We start from the raw sequence: 15,520 nt of genomic DNA, 5'->3' as shown, positions 1-15,520 counted from the left end.
GGAAAATAACAAATTGCTTTGAAGCAGTGAATTCTTTTTCATTCCTTGCTTCTCATGAATGAAATTTGAGACACAGTGGACGTCAGTTAATTGAATCGGTGGTTTATTGAATCGACCGCTTTAATGAATCAAATCGTCAAAAAAGAACAAAATGCAAGTTTATGAATTAACCGCTTCGAATCAGCCGAAGCCGCTTTATGGAATCAAAACTGTTAAGATTTGATTCCATAAAGTGGCTGAAACTTGATTCATATAAGCGGCAGTCACTGTATTCATAATTACCACTTGCAGGGATCGAAGTAGTCCTATATTTTCGAAAAAAGCATCAAAATCGTCCTATATTTCCTATATTTTTCAAAAATGTCCTATTTTTCCTATATTCCCGTTTTATACCATATACATCTTTTAAAAAGAACGGTAAATAAACTTTCTGACATCAGATTTTTCACTGAAAGTACGTGCCCAAACGAATTTCAAATTAAAAAACTCAGCTGACTAAATTCTGCAACAGGCATCTTCTCTCATTAGCTACGGCAATGTGACGTCACTCTATAGTGGGTGGAGTTTCGAGAACTAATGCTGAAGTTGGTTTTAGAATTTTGCATTGGGGGGCGGGGGGAAACAGCCGTTTGTTTTGTTTTCCATCATGGTTTTCGTTGGTATATTTTTGCGTTCAGTGCATTTTCTGATCGGAATATTCTCATTTTCTTTTTGCAATCTTTTCTTTTTGTGGAATTTCGGGATCGTGGAATAATTAGTTCCTTATGATGTTAAAACGTAGTTTGTTGTAATTAGTAGAGACGTACCGAGTACTCGGTAACTACTCGGTACTCGGCCTACTCGGCCAATTTGCCGAGTACTCGGTACTCGGCCAAATTCTGATCAGATACTCGGCCAATACCGAGTAGTTGCAAAAAATTGAATATTGTCCAAGACAGATACTAAAATTTATAAAAAAGAGCAAGCATTATATTCTGCAATCATTTACAATTAAAATTTATAAGTCAAATTTAAATTTTGAGAATAATGAAGTTTGTAATGCTTCAATGGAATAAATCTTTATTTTAATGTCCCCAAACTTAATAAAACTTATTTATTAAAAATTACGCAAAAAATGTAAGTATAGAAAATATGGAATTTTTATATTAAAAATGGATTTTTGCTACAAACAAAAATTAGTTATAAAAAATGTAAAAATACCTTTGCTTAAAAAATAAAACAACCTTAAAAGTACAGTGCAGGAACTCTGAAGACACGTGTTTTGGCATTACAAGGTATTCCTTTTTCAATGCACAAAATGGGGGCTCGTAGATTTAAAGGCATCCGACAAAAGTTGTATTTTTTTGTTGAATGTCTTTACATTCTTTAGTTCACATGTTATATCACTGAAAAAGACGTTCCTTGTAACGGGGGGGGGGGGGGGGCAGAAACATGTGGTCTGGAGTGTTCCTGCACATTTGTTTTATCTGCTTTTAAAAATTATTTATGTTTGGCAGATTAGAACTATAATTGATTGGTATACACTGAAACCCCTCCTAACGGACACCCCTCTTATGCGGACAATTCCCCAGTTCCAATGCAAATAACATTATTAAACCCCTGTCCTGCGGACACCTCTGTATTGCAGAAAAAAATTTGTCCTGTTAGTGTCTGCATTAGAGGGATTTTACTGTAATTTGTTTTAATTCCAACTTGATTAATTATACCTTTTATTTTTAATTTAAAAAAATATTTTTTTGTAAAATTTTTGACACAAACAAAATTGTATATATATAATGTGTAATTAAATTTCAGCAGGAGTTTAGTTTTTAAAAACTATTATATGGACAAGGAGGTTTATACTACTATTCCAATAAGTTCAAAATTCATCACATGTGTGTCTGTGGTTCTTCTTAAAACATAATTGGTACTTGGAACTCGGCCGAGTAGTGAAAGGCCGAGTACTCGGTAACTCGGTACTCGGGCCGAGTAATAAAAGGCCGAGTACTCGGTACTCGGCTACTCGGCCAAAGTGCTACTCGGTACGTCTCTAGTAATTAGTGGAATTATAATGGCGAAATCACATCGCTTAACAACATTTCATGTGGAGTTGTTGAACCAGGAGGACATTAATTCTACAAATTTTGGTGCATGGTACACTAAAGGAAAAGATGATTATATCGCTTTTTGTGATTTTTGCAACTGTTCAGTGCCCATAAGCAATAGTGGATTTTTGCAATTGAGGCAGCATGCTAAAACATTCAAGCATAAAGAAAACTCTAAAAAACGTCAGAAGGATCCTTCTCAAGCTCTGTTTGTTCTTAATACAAGTGGTAAAAGGTTCAGTTTAGATATAAAATCTAAGAGCAGTGGAATTAGTACTTGGGTCATGAGTGAGGGAAAAAAAAATAAAAATTATCTTTCTTCAAATTTTGTTTAGTTATTTAGTCTATAAAGTACACTTTTTTCAAAAATTATTCTTTCAACTTCAGGAAAGTCATTATAGATGTAAAATATTTTGTTTGAGGTTTTTTTTTCAACAAAATCATTGATAAGAATACAGTAGACTCCCGATTATCCGCGAGCGGTTTATCCGCGGGGCGGATTATCCGCGAATCAATCAACAATCACGAACATGTATTTTCGCTGTATAAAGCGAATACCAGTGGCTGTTTTTTTTTGGAAAAATTGTAAATTTACACTCGGTTGTTTTTGCTTGATTGATTGATTTAATTTTATTATTATTATTATTATTGTGCGTTCTTCATCGTACATACACTTGTTTGTTATTGATGTTAAGTTCGGTTGTGCAAAAATACAAAACATTTGTACTGTACTCGATATATATTTTCACTGTTTGTAGAAAGTGTTATGCATCAATACAGTTAAAAATTGGAGATAGGACAATTTTTACCTGATTTGTCCCCCATTTTAGTCTTTTTGCGGTTATCCGCGATTTTTATTAACCCCGGCACTTGTGCCACCCAATTCTGCGGATAATCGGGAGTTTACTGTAACTGAATAATATATGATATGTATTATTTCTTTTTTCATAGCAAAATTATTCATGTAATGTGTCCTATATTTGTCCTATATTTTTTGTGGAAAATGTCCTATATGTGACAAGTCGGTCACTTCTATCCCTGCCACTTGCTTTTTTGTGCATTGTGATACCCCCCCCCCCCCAAAGAAGGACGTCGATTGTTTGAATCAATCTACATGCTATACAAATAACATCATCGTTTTATGGATTTGTTTTATTTTATTGTTTTCAACCCCTTCCCCCCCCCTCTCGCGCACTCAAAGGGGAAAAAAGGACATCAATGGTTTTTTTTAAATTAGTACATGCAGAGCATTTTAAAGTATAAAACTGTGTTTTTTTTTTTTTTTTTTTTTTTTTGAGGATTTGATGTTATTGGGTCACTTTTCAATGCCCCCCCCCCCCGCACAAATGAGAGGGTATCAAGTTTTTTTTGGTCTTTTTCAGCCATAGCATTTTTAATGAAAGAACTATATAATAATTTATGCATTTGATTCATTGTATTATTCATTGTATTACTTTCAGTGCCCCTTCTCTACCCGACGGTGAGCGCAAAAAAAAGTATTGAAGGACATTGTAAAAAATATGTGTAGTGCGTATTTTAAATAAAAGAACTGTGTGTAAATTTGCAGATTTGATTTATTTACACTACTTTTGATGTTGCATTCTCTTTGCCCAATTAAAATTGTTGAAATATTTAAGAAAAATATCCATTAAAAAGTTTTAAAATCAATTAATTAGTAACATGGATTGTTTTGCTTGAGTATTAATCACACTGTTAGATTTAAATAGCAACTGTCTTCTCTCTCTCTTTGTATATGTGTTTTATGTATTTATTTTCTGCTTCTGTAGAATTGCCAGTTTTTGTCAATAAAATCAGGGGTGCCCATCCCCCAGAGTAATGGTGCACCTCCAAGTACGACGAAGACCATCAAGCTCAAGAAAGGAATGAGAGAGCACCCACCCCCCTCCAAAAAAAAAAAAGAGAGAGAAATACTCCTAAAAGTACCTCTAAAATGTTCGCAGACTTGGTTTAAACCAAACAACCCTGCCACAATATTTTTAATTGTATTGTTTGTATGATAAATTCACTCATACATCGTACTCAGGCCACATTTCACACACACATCTTACTCAGGCCGCATTTCCCAATAATAGACTAAATATGCACAGCTGCCTTGGACATAAATTGATTTTTAGCCATTAATTCTTTTTAATTATTATTCTTGAAAGTGAATCATTAATATTCTTTCATTTTCCATAGCGTCATCCTTTTCTTTTAATTTCAATGAAAAACAATGAGTGTGAAAACAAAAAGCGGGTGCTGATTGCAGAAAAGCAGGTGCTATTGTGTTTAGCCAGAAGTCACTACAAGATAGGAGTTTGACTGAGATTTTCAATGCTCTATTAATGTTTACTCAATTGGGGTTTCTTCAGTGATTGGCATTTATTTTCCCTTTGATATTCTTAAAATATTTAAATTAAAAAAAATTCATATTATGTTTTTCGTAATCAGGAATTGCGATAGGACCCTACTAGTTAGGTTTCTTGTTTCTACAAAAGGAATGGAACGGAAATGGCCGAGAAATTCGCGCCCGTCATATTATATGTGATTTTCTTGTATTTTACGTTCTATCCATAAAAAAGGAATGGTGATTGGGATACATTAATAAACATAAGGATTTTCTGGACGCTATCCATCAACACAATTATCATAAAAATTATTTACCAAGTATAACATTATGTACCTTTATCAGTCTTAAATGATAGGAATTTATAATCAGGTTTATATGAAGTTGTGCATCTCAAGCTCATCTATATGGTATTTTCCTGGAAAAACATAACTTTACACCCATCCCCCTTCCTTTTTTTTTTTTTTTTTTTTTGTCTGCTTGAGTTAAGCACCAAAAAAAATATTGTTAAAATCTACTGACTAAACTAAATACTTAACTAAAATTTCGCTCTCTAAATAAATATAAAAGCAACAGCTGTTATGGAAACCTGGAAAATCAGATTAACTATTAACATCAAGTTTAATCAAGTGAAGATAGAAGCAATTCGCAATTGTTCATTAACAGGATAATGATGCTACTATAAATAAAGATGACAGCTATGATAAAATGGTAAACACATGCTGGGCCCAACTAACTAAAAGTGAGGCCTAAGACTCACAATTATTTAGAGAAACCCTCTATTTTATCACTTTAAATTAAACCAAAATATTGTTTAACTTTACCGCAGTGTTTGTACTAGCGCTAGCGGGGCCCTTGCACATAGGGCCGCGGAGCCATGTGCAGTCGCACTTTTTGCCCATTGATTTTTTATATTCATTTTATAAGTTAAAATTTTTATAGCTCAATCATATAGCGAAGAGGATATTGCCCCCCCTCCCCCCCGACTCAAAGAAAAAAATTACTTGCCAAACAATTCTTTTTTTTTTTTTTTTTCAGTCTTAGCTAAATTAGTTGGTTCATTTTCGGAAAAAAAAAGCTAGTAACCATATTTAAGTTTTTCTCTTACAGAATTACTAAATAAGAGAAATACTAACAAAGTATTAAAAAAAAATCCAATTAATATATCATTGATTTTTTTATTATTTTCTTAAAAATACATGATTCTTAAATGCTACGTATTTCAAGAATTTGTGACCTACGAACTAGCGAATTTTTCTCCTCTTAATTAGGGGGGATGGGGGGAGGTGACCGAATTGATTCATATGGCATTTGACCACACCTGTTTTGCATATACAGGGTGTCTAGACCCTAAAAGTGGACCAATAGCTAATTCCTAAACCATTAGAGATAAGAGCTTAGTTCCATTTTTAGAAAAATCTTTAAATTGCGCAACGACTCAAAATTCATGAAATTTTTGTCAAAAAATCAAATTTTGAAAAAGTTACAAAACTTAACTTTTTACAATCCCCCAGTCCTAGCAATGATATTTAGCAAAACATACCGGACACTAACATTTACAACTAAAAAGTTCACTCTACGACCAAAATTGATGGAGTTGTGAAGTTTTGAAAAATTATTATTTTTGAAGATATTATGACGTGAGTGAGTGAGCTCTTAAGAGCACGTATGCGAATTGACAAAAGGTTTAAATTTATTTCGGGCCTTGTTATCGGGGGCAATATTAATGGTTGAAAAACTTAGCAAGTGCTATTTATAAGCTCAAAGTCGATTTATGGTTAAAAGGCACGGTGGGGGGAGGGTATTTAAGTGGTTTGTCGTTTTGTTTTAAGAACTTTTAATTTCCATCCCCCGAATATCATTAAAAAATGGGGAATTTTTTAAAAATTCAAATCAAATATTATTCTTTAAACAGTTATATTCTCTCTTATTTTTTGTTAAAAAAATATTTTTGTTTAATGTCGAGATTTTTTGCACAATCATGAGTTGCTTATTGTCCTCATTTGACCAGAGTTGATGCTGCTCTTATTTTTCCGAATGCTATGAGGACAATTGTTTTTAATATTGATTTAGGGAGTAAAATTTTCGTTGTCATAGTTACAAATCTGGTTTGATTTTATTAAATTTTTTCTCAAGGCATAACTCAAGTAGACGTTATTTAAAAAAAAGGTTTCTGTGTGTAAAATTACGTTTTTTCAGAAAAAACACCTATGTAGGTGAACTTAAACAGAAAAACTTTATCTTCATACAAAATTTCGAGATTACTAATTCTCATCATTTAAGATCTATCAGAAATAAAAATACATGACGGTATACACTGTAAATAATATATGATAAGTGTACTGGTGGATATCGGCCATAAAATCTTTATCTTTACTACCGCATCCTAATCACCATTTCTTCTTTTTTTATGGATAAACCTTGTATTACTTAGTCTAGAAAATTAAATCTTAATGTTATGACGGGTGCAAATTTCTTAGTCATTTCTATTCCATTCCATTTGTGGAAACAAGAAACCCAACAAATAGGCTTTCGTAATTTGTGATTGCAAAAAACATAATTTAAATTCCTCGCCACCACGAATTGTGATAGGACCGTACTCGTTGAGTTTCTCTTCTACAAACGGAGTGGGTCGGAAATGAGAAACAAATTCGCACCTGCCAATTAATTTATGAAACACCGCAAGCAATCAAATCAGTTTTATAAAAGGACAAGGAAAATAAAACTAATTTGAATATTTAAGTTAAGGAGCACCTAAAGTCTAGCATTGTTCCAGAAAAAGAATTAATGTTGTAACGAAAGATTCAAGCAACTGCTTATATCCGCACAACATTTTTTTTCTTTCTTGACCGTGGACTTTCCTTACAACCATTAAATGAAATGTGTAGAAAGAAAAAAAAACATTTTTTCAGCATTACAAAATTATCGCCGGTCCTCTGAAATACCATGACAAAGGTTCTAAATAATTCAAACCTTTGCGGTTTTCCTTTTCTTTCAAATATACTATTTTTTTTCCTTTATCAGTACTCTGAAATTAAATACACAGTGATAACCTTTTCCATAAATTGAGATACAAAATATGTTTTCCAATCAAATTCACGTATGGGAATTAGATATTCTTGAAATAAATAAGATTAAAAAAAGCTTTTAATCATAAATATACCTTTGAGCTTATAAATAGTACGTGCAGAGTCTTTTCTACCATTAATATTGCCTCCTGATGACTAGATCCAAAAATAAATTTAAACCTATTAACACACTTTGTCAATTCGCATATGTGACCTTAAGAGCTAACTTGCTGACGTCATAAATTTTTCGAAAATAGTGATTTTTCAAAACTTTAACTCTGTCAATTTTGGTCGTAGAAGAGTGATTTCTTTTTTAGTTTTAAATGTTATTGTGTCAAGAATATTTTACTAAATATCATAATTGCTAGGATTGGAGAACTGTGTAAAAAAATAAATTTTGTAATTCTTTCAAAATTTGACTTTTTGACAAAAATTTCATAAATTTTAATTCTTTACGGAATTTAAAGAGTTTTTCCCCAATTGGAACTATATGCTTATCTCTTTTTTTTTTTTTTTTTTAAATGTTTAGAAATTAGCTATTGGTCCACCAATAGTATGGACAGCCTGTAATACAGTGCTTTACCTTTAAAAGATTATATTTTGTTATTGATTTTTTGAATATGTATTAAAGGTTCATGCAGAATTTCTCAGGCAATTCTATTCAAGAATTATGTTAGAACCTGGAAACTTTAGCTCAGTGGAGGAAGAAAGAGATTATTTCAAAGATTTAGCAGCCAATTTTGAAGCCAAGTATGTTTGTTTAAAAACTAATTGGAAATAATTATGTTTATTTTTATTTAAATACAGTAGACCCTCATTTTATGCAGGTGTTACGTTCCACAAAAATGCTATGTAAGACCTAATAGTAGTGGTAGTGTTGAAATTGGGGTTCAGTTTTACAGATTAAACAAAAAAAAAAAGTCAATCCAGTGACACATATCAATAATAAGTTTAATGTGTACTATTTTGGATATATTTGTGCAACATGTATAAAGGAAACTTGAATTTTCTTAATGTTTATAAAAGAGCTGGTTATGATATTTTACTTGCAGTGATTTTTTTTTCTTTGTGTAAGTTCTTTGCAGGGCATAAACGTACCCATGATCACTTGTGTCATATCCATGACTGGATCTTCTTCAATAACAAGTCAGAAAACTCATTTCCCACTCGCAAGGTTTAATAACTTTTCTTCTGGAAGTAACTCTGGATTCAATCACCGAAAATGTCTAGTGACTGAAGCTCCCTTATTTGAAAGCCAAAATCCAGTTTTTTACTTCTTATCTGCATTCTCAGGAGTTTGGATTTTGAAAGAGGGGAAATTTTATCAGGTTTCAATGCAGCATGCACGTAAAATCAAAACTTATCTGCGTAAAATAGAATTAAGGTGTCAAGTCTCAAACAGCATATAATCAAATCTACATAAAATGATGGTCTACTGTATTGTATATTCTTTGTTATTTGTTTTTTGTATAAACTGCTCTACATTAATTGTGCTCAAAACCTAAATACAACGCACTGCCTTCAAAACAAATTTCTTTAGAGTTGATCATTCTGATTTTTGCCTGGAGAGTTAGCAAAAATGCATATGAAAAAAATATAAACAGCAATATAATTTTCTAATTTAAATAAGTGCATAGCAACGAATGGAAAGTACTTTGAAGGGGACAAAATTGATGTAGACTAATTTTTGCAAAGTAAAGTTTTTATTGCCTCAGTTTGAGTATAGTGCCTAGAAACAGTAGTGTGCCAATCGACAGAGAAAAAGTGACGTCAGATCTGAGGAAAATCCAGATGGTGCTGTGCCCCGGGAGCACGTTATGTTTCTCAGTCAGACTCGGTTTTTAATCAGCGATTACATGCTAATTTCGCTGCTTAAAAGCCACGTTTTTCGGGAACAAGTTCTATGTCTGGCAGGGGCTTTTATTTATTTTTTGAAGCAACACAAACATTACATGACTCCTCTGTAATGAATATAGTACACTATAAGCTTTTAAAGCAATTTTTAAAAAAGTAATTTATTGAAATTTTAGTACTAGTTTGTTAGTAATGATGTTTTCGTATTTTACTTTATTTCGTCATATATTTCATTAGCAATTGGCTTGACCTTTCATCGTTCCTGGACAGAAAAAGGAAACTGGATAGTAAAATTTGTCAAAAGAAATTTTTGAAAGACTGCAAATCTCTTATTTAATTATTAAACCTGCTTCTGAATTATTTCTGCTAAGTAAAATACTATTTGCTAAAATATGCAGTCCAAATTTGCAAATTTGATACAAAATAGAGAAGTCGGTAATTTAGAATTTATTTTATGATTTAAAAACAAAAGAATAATTTAGAGAAGTTGTTTTTTAAAGGATTTTGTCTCATTATGAGGGTTGTGTTTTGGGGGGTGTTTGGTTTAAGCTTCAGGAGGGAGGAGCATAAATTTTGGAGGTGGGTACCTCTTATTAAAGTTACTGCATTCTACTCGGTAATTCCGTTAATTTATTCTATTAATATTAGCTAAAGCAGGGGTGCCGTCAGCGGAAGAGGAAGTGATGGAAGGGCTCATGATGGAGACTACACTAGCGAAAATTTCAAAAGAAGGCATTTTTAAAAAGAATTTCAGTCTCAATTTAAGGGGGAACATTTTCAGGAGAATTAGGGGGCACTCTAAAATAGTGAGAGTGGATGCTATCGCCCTTAGGATGAGCTTTCCTAACTAAAGTTTGCATAGAACAGCCTGTGGTCATTTTGTTATTTTGTTTGTCATTATGTTATTTGTTTCAGTATTTTTTCCTAGTATAGTTATAGCAAGGGTGCCGACCCCAGGTGGGGGAGGGGGGGGATGATGGTTCATGGGATGAGACTACACTATTGAAATTTTTATAGAAGGTGTTTCAAAATAGTTTTGGTATCATAATCAGGACACTACTGGGCCCAGGGGCGGCATTTCAACATTTCATTTGGGGGGGCGAGTTTTTTTAAACATGAATTACCTTTGTATAAAATGACATGCATAAAAGGAAAACGAAGCGATAATAAAATGGATTTAATATTTAAAAAACAATGTGATTAAAACGAATTACATTTTGTGACAGAAGTTTAAATCTATTTTATAGGTTGTTATAAAAATATTGCTACATGTTTTGCCCGTTACTGAAGGTTTAGTCTGCGATTTTTGGAGTCAGGCAATAGAGAAAATTTAGTTACTATTTCATCAATGTCCAGAATAGTATCTTGTTCTATTGCAAGTACAGCTAGAGATGAAAGCCTTTCTTGTCCCATTGTGCTTCGAAGATAACTCTTCAACCTCCTGAGACAAGAAAAAGATCTTTCACAGCTTGCTGAGCTGATTGGAATGGTTAAAAACAATTGAAGCAATAAAGCTATGTTTGAGAACATATTTTTCAGCCTTTTCTCTTTAAAATAATCAAGTCTACTTTTAAAATCCAGCTGGTCTTCATTTTTCATCATGGAATAATACATACGCAATTCACAAAGCAATTCTTCTTCTTTCATGTTATAAACTTTACTTATAACTGAAACATTTCCTTTTTCTTTCTCAATATCTGTTCCAGAGAGTACAGAACTTAAGGCCAACAGCACAGATAAACTATTTTCATCAAATCTTGTTTCGATTTCATTCGAAACCGAATCTATAATTCTATACAAAATATCGATTCGATGATATGATTTTACATCATTATGAGGATTTTGTTCACCTCCTCCAAGTTCATTCGGAATATTTTTGCGCCTTTTTAAAATTGGCCCAGAATAAGAATTTTTTTCGCAGAGTTCTGTCACAAAGCTCCATATTTGATTAAAATATACATCACTGCGAAAACTATTAACAGTTTCAATTGTCGATTTAGCTAAAGCTTGCACAACCTGAAAATTAAGATTAGAAGACTGAAGAAGTTTCGATAGAGTATTGCATTGTTCAAAGACGTTTCGCAATACAAACTAAGTGAACAAAAACTCAAAAGAAGTCAAACATGTCAAAAGGACATCAGCTTTTCCACCATTTGAAGAGTCGTTTTCTGATAATTCTTCTAGGGTTGAAATTACTGCTTCAAAATTATCAAGGAGAGCTTTGATGGCTTTAATTCTCGAAGACCATCTTGTGTCACTGGGTGATTGCAAAACTGTAGAGCCTCCAGAAAAACTATTTGTTGAAGTGCGAATTTTTTCAAAAATGGCATGTCTTTTATAAGAAGATTCTATAAAAGAATATAATGAATTGAGTTGTTCAAATGCGTTTCTAGCAGAAGGAATCGATGAACAAGCTCTAACTAGACACAAATTTAAGATATGAGCATAGCAATGGATATAAAAGGCCGAGGAATTTTCTTGTAAAATTCGGGTAGCTACACCACTGTACGGACCTCTCATATTAGATGCTCCATCATAACACTGAGCACGCAAATCTGAAATTGTTAGCCCATATGAGGAAATTATTTCTTTAATTAAAACAAACAATGATTCTCCATCAGTTTTTTCTGTCCTGTAAAGGCCGGCAAATGATTCATGAATTTCAAAGTTATCATCAACGTATCGAAAAACTATCGCCGCTTGTTCATGTCTGGAAATGTCCTGAGTTTCATCAACTATTATAGAGAAATAGCGAGCTTTTTTGATCTCCTTTTGCATCTTATCAGTAATTTGTGTTTTACATAAATTGAGGATAGTGTTCTGATGTTCTTTATGCACGTAAGTGAATGATTTTTCTTTGTTTTGAAATAGTCTTTCGATCAGAGGACAATCCTTAGCTTGGAGTTTCATCAACTCTAAAAAATTTCCCCTATTATTTGAGGATATTTTTTCGTCGTGTCCCCTCAAACTAATTCCTTGACGAGCACAAAAAATTACGGATTCACACACTTTTTTCAAATAGAGGCGATTTTCTTCAACTTCTCTGGAATACTGCTTGTCAAGTTTGGCAGAAACAGAACCTGAAGACAGAGTGTCAATAAAATTCAATGCATAGCATACTGCCGTTTTATGAGATGAGCTTGCATCGTGAATTTTAAATTTTTCGGTTGCTTTTGACCATTTACAAAAGCCATGAAGAATGAAGGTTGGCTCAGCATATCCTTTTTTAGCATTAGAAAAGGCTCTGCAAGGAAAACAAAACGATTTGTTGGCAGAAGGGCTGTATTCGAGCCATGAATATAAGCTGTACCATTCTTTTCTGAACTTACGGCCCTTTGGATCAGTTGGAAAGGAAGAAAGTTCCGGCTGGTAAGGTCCCAAAGTGATATTTTCTTTTGCATTTTGAGGGCCATTAGCGGGATCTCTCTCGTGCAGCAGATTTGATGTAGTAGTTTCTACATCAATTTGATCTCTTTCAGTCGAACTTTCTATCGGGATTTCACATTCTTCTGTGTCTTTCACTTCTGTTTCGCTTTGAGCATTTTTTTCAACAGAATTTTCATTGGGAGGTACAGTTCCGTCTGATTTTGGATATTTTACGAAGAAATCCGTAATGTTTCCGTTCCAACGTCGCTTTTTCGTGCTCATAACTGTCGCAAAATAAAAACGCTTTTTCTTCAACTCCAATAGAAACCCAAAGCAATCAGAGCAAAAAACTTCAAATTCTACTCTTGTATCGAATGGAGATATTGCCACACTATTATGAACAGTAAAGACAGGGTTGCCAACTCCAAAAGTTATTCCCCTCCCCCCCCCCACCTAAACTTAACTCATAAACCCCCAAAATGCGATGGGATAAATTCGTACACGTCAGAAAGTCACATGATCCTTTAACTGTGACGTCACACCTGGAATAAAAAGGTCACATGACCTAGAGTGGATACAGGATTTCATTTTTTAGGGGGGGGGGGTCATGCTCAAAAATGTAGTCTTACGTACGACAATTTTCTTGAAGTCTGGTGTCTTTAGATGTCAACAAAAATCACAAAATCGGCCATTAGTTGGTTGAAGACTAAACTAATTTTAACTATTGTAAATTAAATACTTATGATTAATTAAACTTAACTAATAATAATTTAATACATTAAAATGACCTGGTTAAGTTGTATTACAACCTATTTTAGACCAGTATTCGCACCAGCCAACACAATAAATAAATACTACGAAAATCTAATAAAAATTAAATGTTTTATGCATATGATGAATTAAGATATTGGTCAAAATTAAATTTTAACATAACATTCGACACAGGACACACATCTAAATAATTATATTTAATGATAATATATAATGATTATAAATTTCCATGATACACGACACAGTATGCAGAAAAATAATATTAAAACTCACTTGATATAATAGTAAAAAATTCGGCGAAAATCTTCTTTAAAATTAAATGTTTTCCGAATATAACTCAAAAACTGATGAATACTCACCCGATTCTTTTCAATTGTAGAAAAATCAGAGGCGAATGAAGACGTTGCAGTCTCTAAGTCTGATACAAGGGAACTCCGGATATGTTTCCGTCGGTTTTGGGTCTTCAGTTTTATTTCTACTTATCAAAAAAGACAACAATGTTTTGTCACCCGAACACTTCATTGTTTTTGTTAGAGGTGGTCCTTTTTCCAAAACAAACCCCGGCTTTTTTCAGCTCAGTTTCCATCTAAAACGATGGGACGGGAACCCTTATATAACCAGGTTTTGAGAAAACACGTTACTGAAATTTTACATTTTTTGCTCGATCCTAATGTCAAAACACTGGTTTAAACTATTAACAGCTTATACAAAAATAAACTCGGTAGGGACAAAAACGAAACTATCTAAAAATCACAACAGAAAAGAATCGGACGGGACGGCAGACACTTCTTTATTTTTATTTCACTGGCGCCTAAAAGCAGCTCCGTGAAGAAACTCTCATTTCACTGTCTACATATAAATAGAAAAATGCCATGTAATACCTTCCCCCCCCCCCCAAAAAAAAAAAGAAATCAAAAATTTTTTATTACTCTTTCTTGTGGTTTCGTCCAGGTTTTATTTTCTTTCCTTTTCAAGCAGTCATTTTCATTACTCAAATGCAATGGACCTTATAATAACAGATTACAAAGTATTGTTGCTGATTGAAGGGGGGAGGTCACGACTCCCATGATCCCCCCCCCCTCTCTTTATCCATCCTTTCATGTTATGCCATAAAGAAGCTGAATTCAAATATTTATTTTTTCTTATGGTTTCAACAATTTTTAATTTTTTTAGCAAACGTTCAAGTATTTACACGGGTTTGGGATGGGGGGTCAGGACCCTATGACCCTCCCCCCTTGTATCTGCCACTGCATGTGACCATTGTTATTTTTCGGTGCTGAGTGAAAAAAGGCATTTTTATCATTTTTCTGTCATTTGTGATCAAAACAAAGGTTATTATGGCTCAAAAAAGTAAAAAAATAAATGAAATAATAGAACATTAGCATTTCTAAAGATTAAAGAAAAACATTTTTATCTGATAAAACCCTAAAATTTAAACCCCTAAATTTACCCCTAAAACTTTTATCCCCCTAAAAAAATCCCATTGTAAAATTTTCCCCCTATTTATTTAAGGGGAAAACCCCTTAGCAACCCTGAGTAAAGAACAAAGAAAATTCTATGCATAGTTTATTAAAACTAGTTTTGAAGGGGAAGTCCCATGGAACCAACCAGGGTGAAGGGTTGTCACCCTGTCAAGCAGTGATCTCTTTGGTCCTGTTGATGTCATCTCAAAAAGGCGTCAGCCGATATACGACAACTGACGAGGGAGATTGCCACACAAAGCATATAATGGTAGACGTAATTTTAGAGAAGACAACAAATTGAGGAAGGGGGGGGGGGTTAGCTTGCTTTCCTTGTCACCGACTCCTTGAAAAGAAAGAGGATGAAAGAAAAGGAAATACAGTTTTAAAATACTGCAAATATATTTGTTGTCTACCTATTTCGTATCCTTCTGCGGAAAATGTTTGGGGGTGCAACCGCCCCCTCTTGCCCCCCCCTATTTGCTGCCCCTGACTGGGCCGACGCTGAGTAAAATGGGGGGTGGGTACTTTGCATCATCATTCTTCGGAAACGTCCATTGATTAACTATC

General features: G+C 33.4%; 1 protein-coding gene across 1 annotated transcript in view; it reads left to right on the top strand.

The window, feature by feature from the left end:
• LOC129234619 (nuclear distribution protein nudE-like 1) overlaps positions 1-15,520 on the top strand; it is a 54,544-nt gene that overhangs the window by 1,543 nt on the left and 37,481 nt on the right. The window contains exon 2 of the mRNA XM_054868652.1: positions 8,131-8,249. Within this exon, the coding sequence (XP_054724627.1) occupies positions 8,170-8,249 (80 nt within the window). The 5' untranslated portion in view covers positions 8,131-8,169. The remainder of the gene's footprint in view (positions 1-8,130; positions 8,250-15,520) is intronic.

This window comes from Uloborus diversus, chromosome 1 (assembly GCF_026930045.1).
Source record: "Uloborus diversus isolate 005 chromosome 1, Udiv.v.3.1, whole genome shotgun sequence".
NCBI classification, from domain to species: Eukaryota; Metazoa; Arthropoda; class Arachnida; order Araneae; family Uloboridae; genus Uloborus; species Uloborus diversus.
Note: the sequence above shows the minus strand (reverse complement) of the source record. Positions and strands in the feature narration are given on the sequence as shown.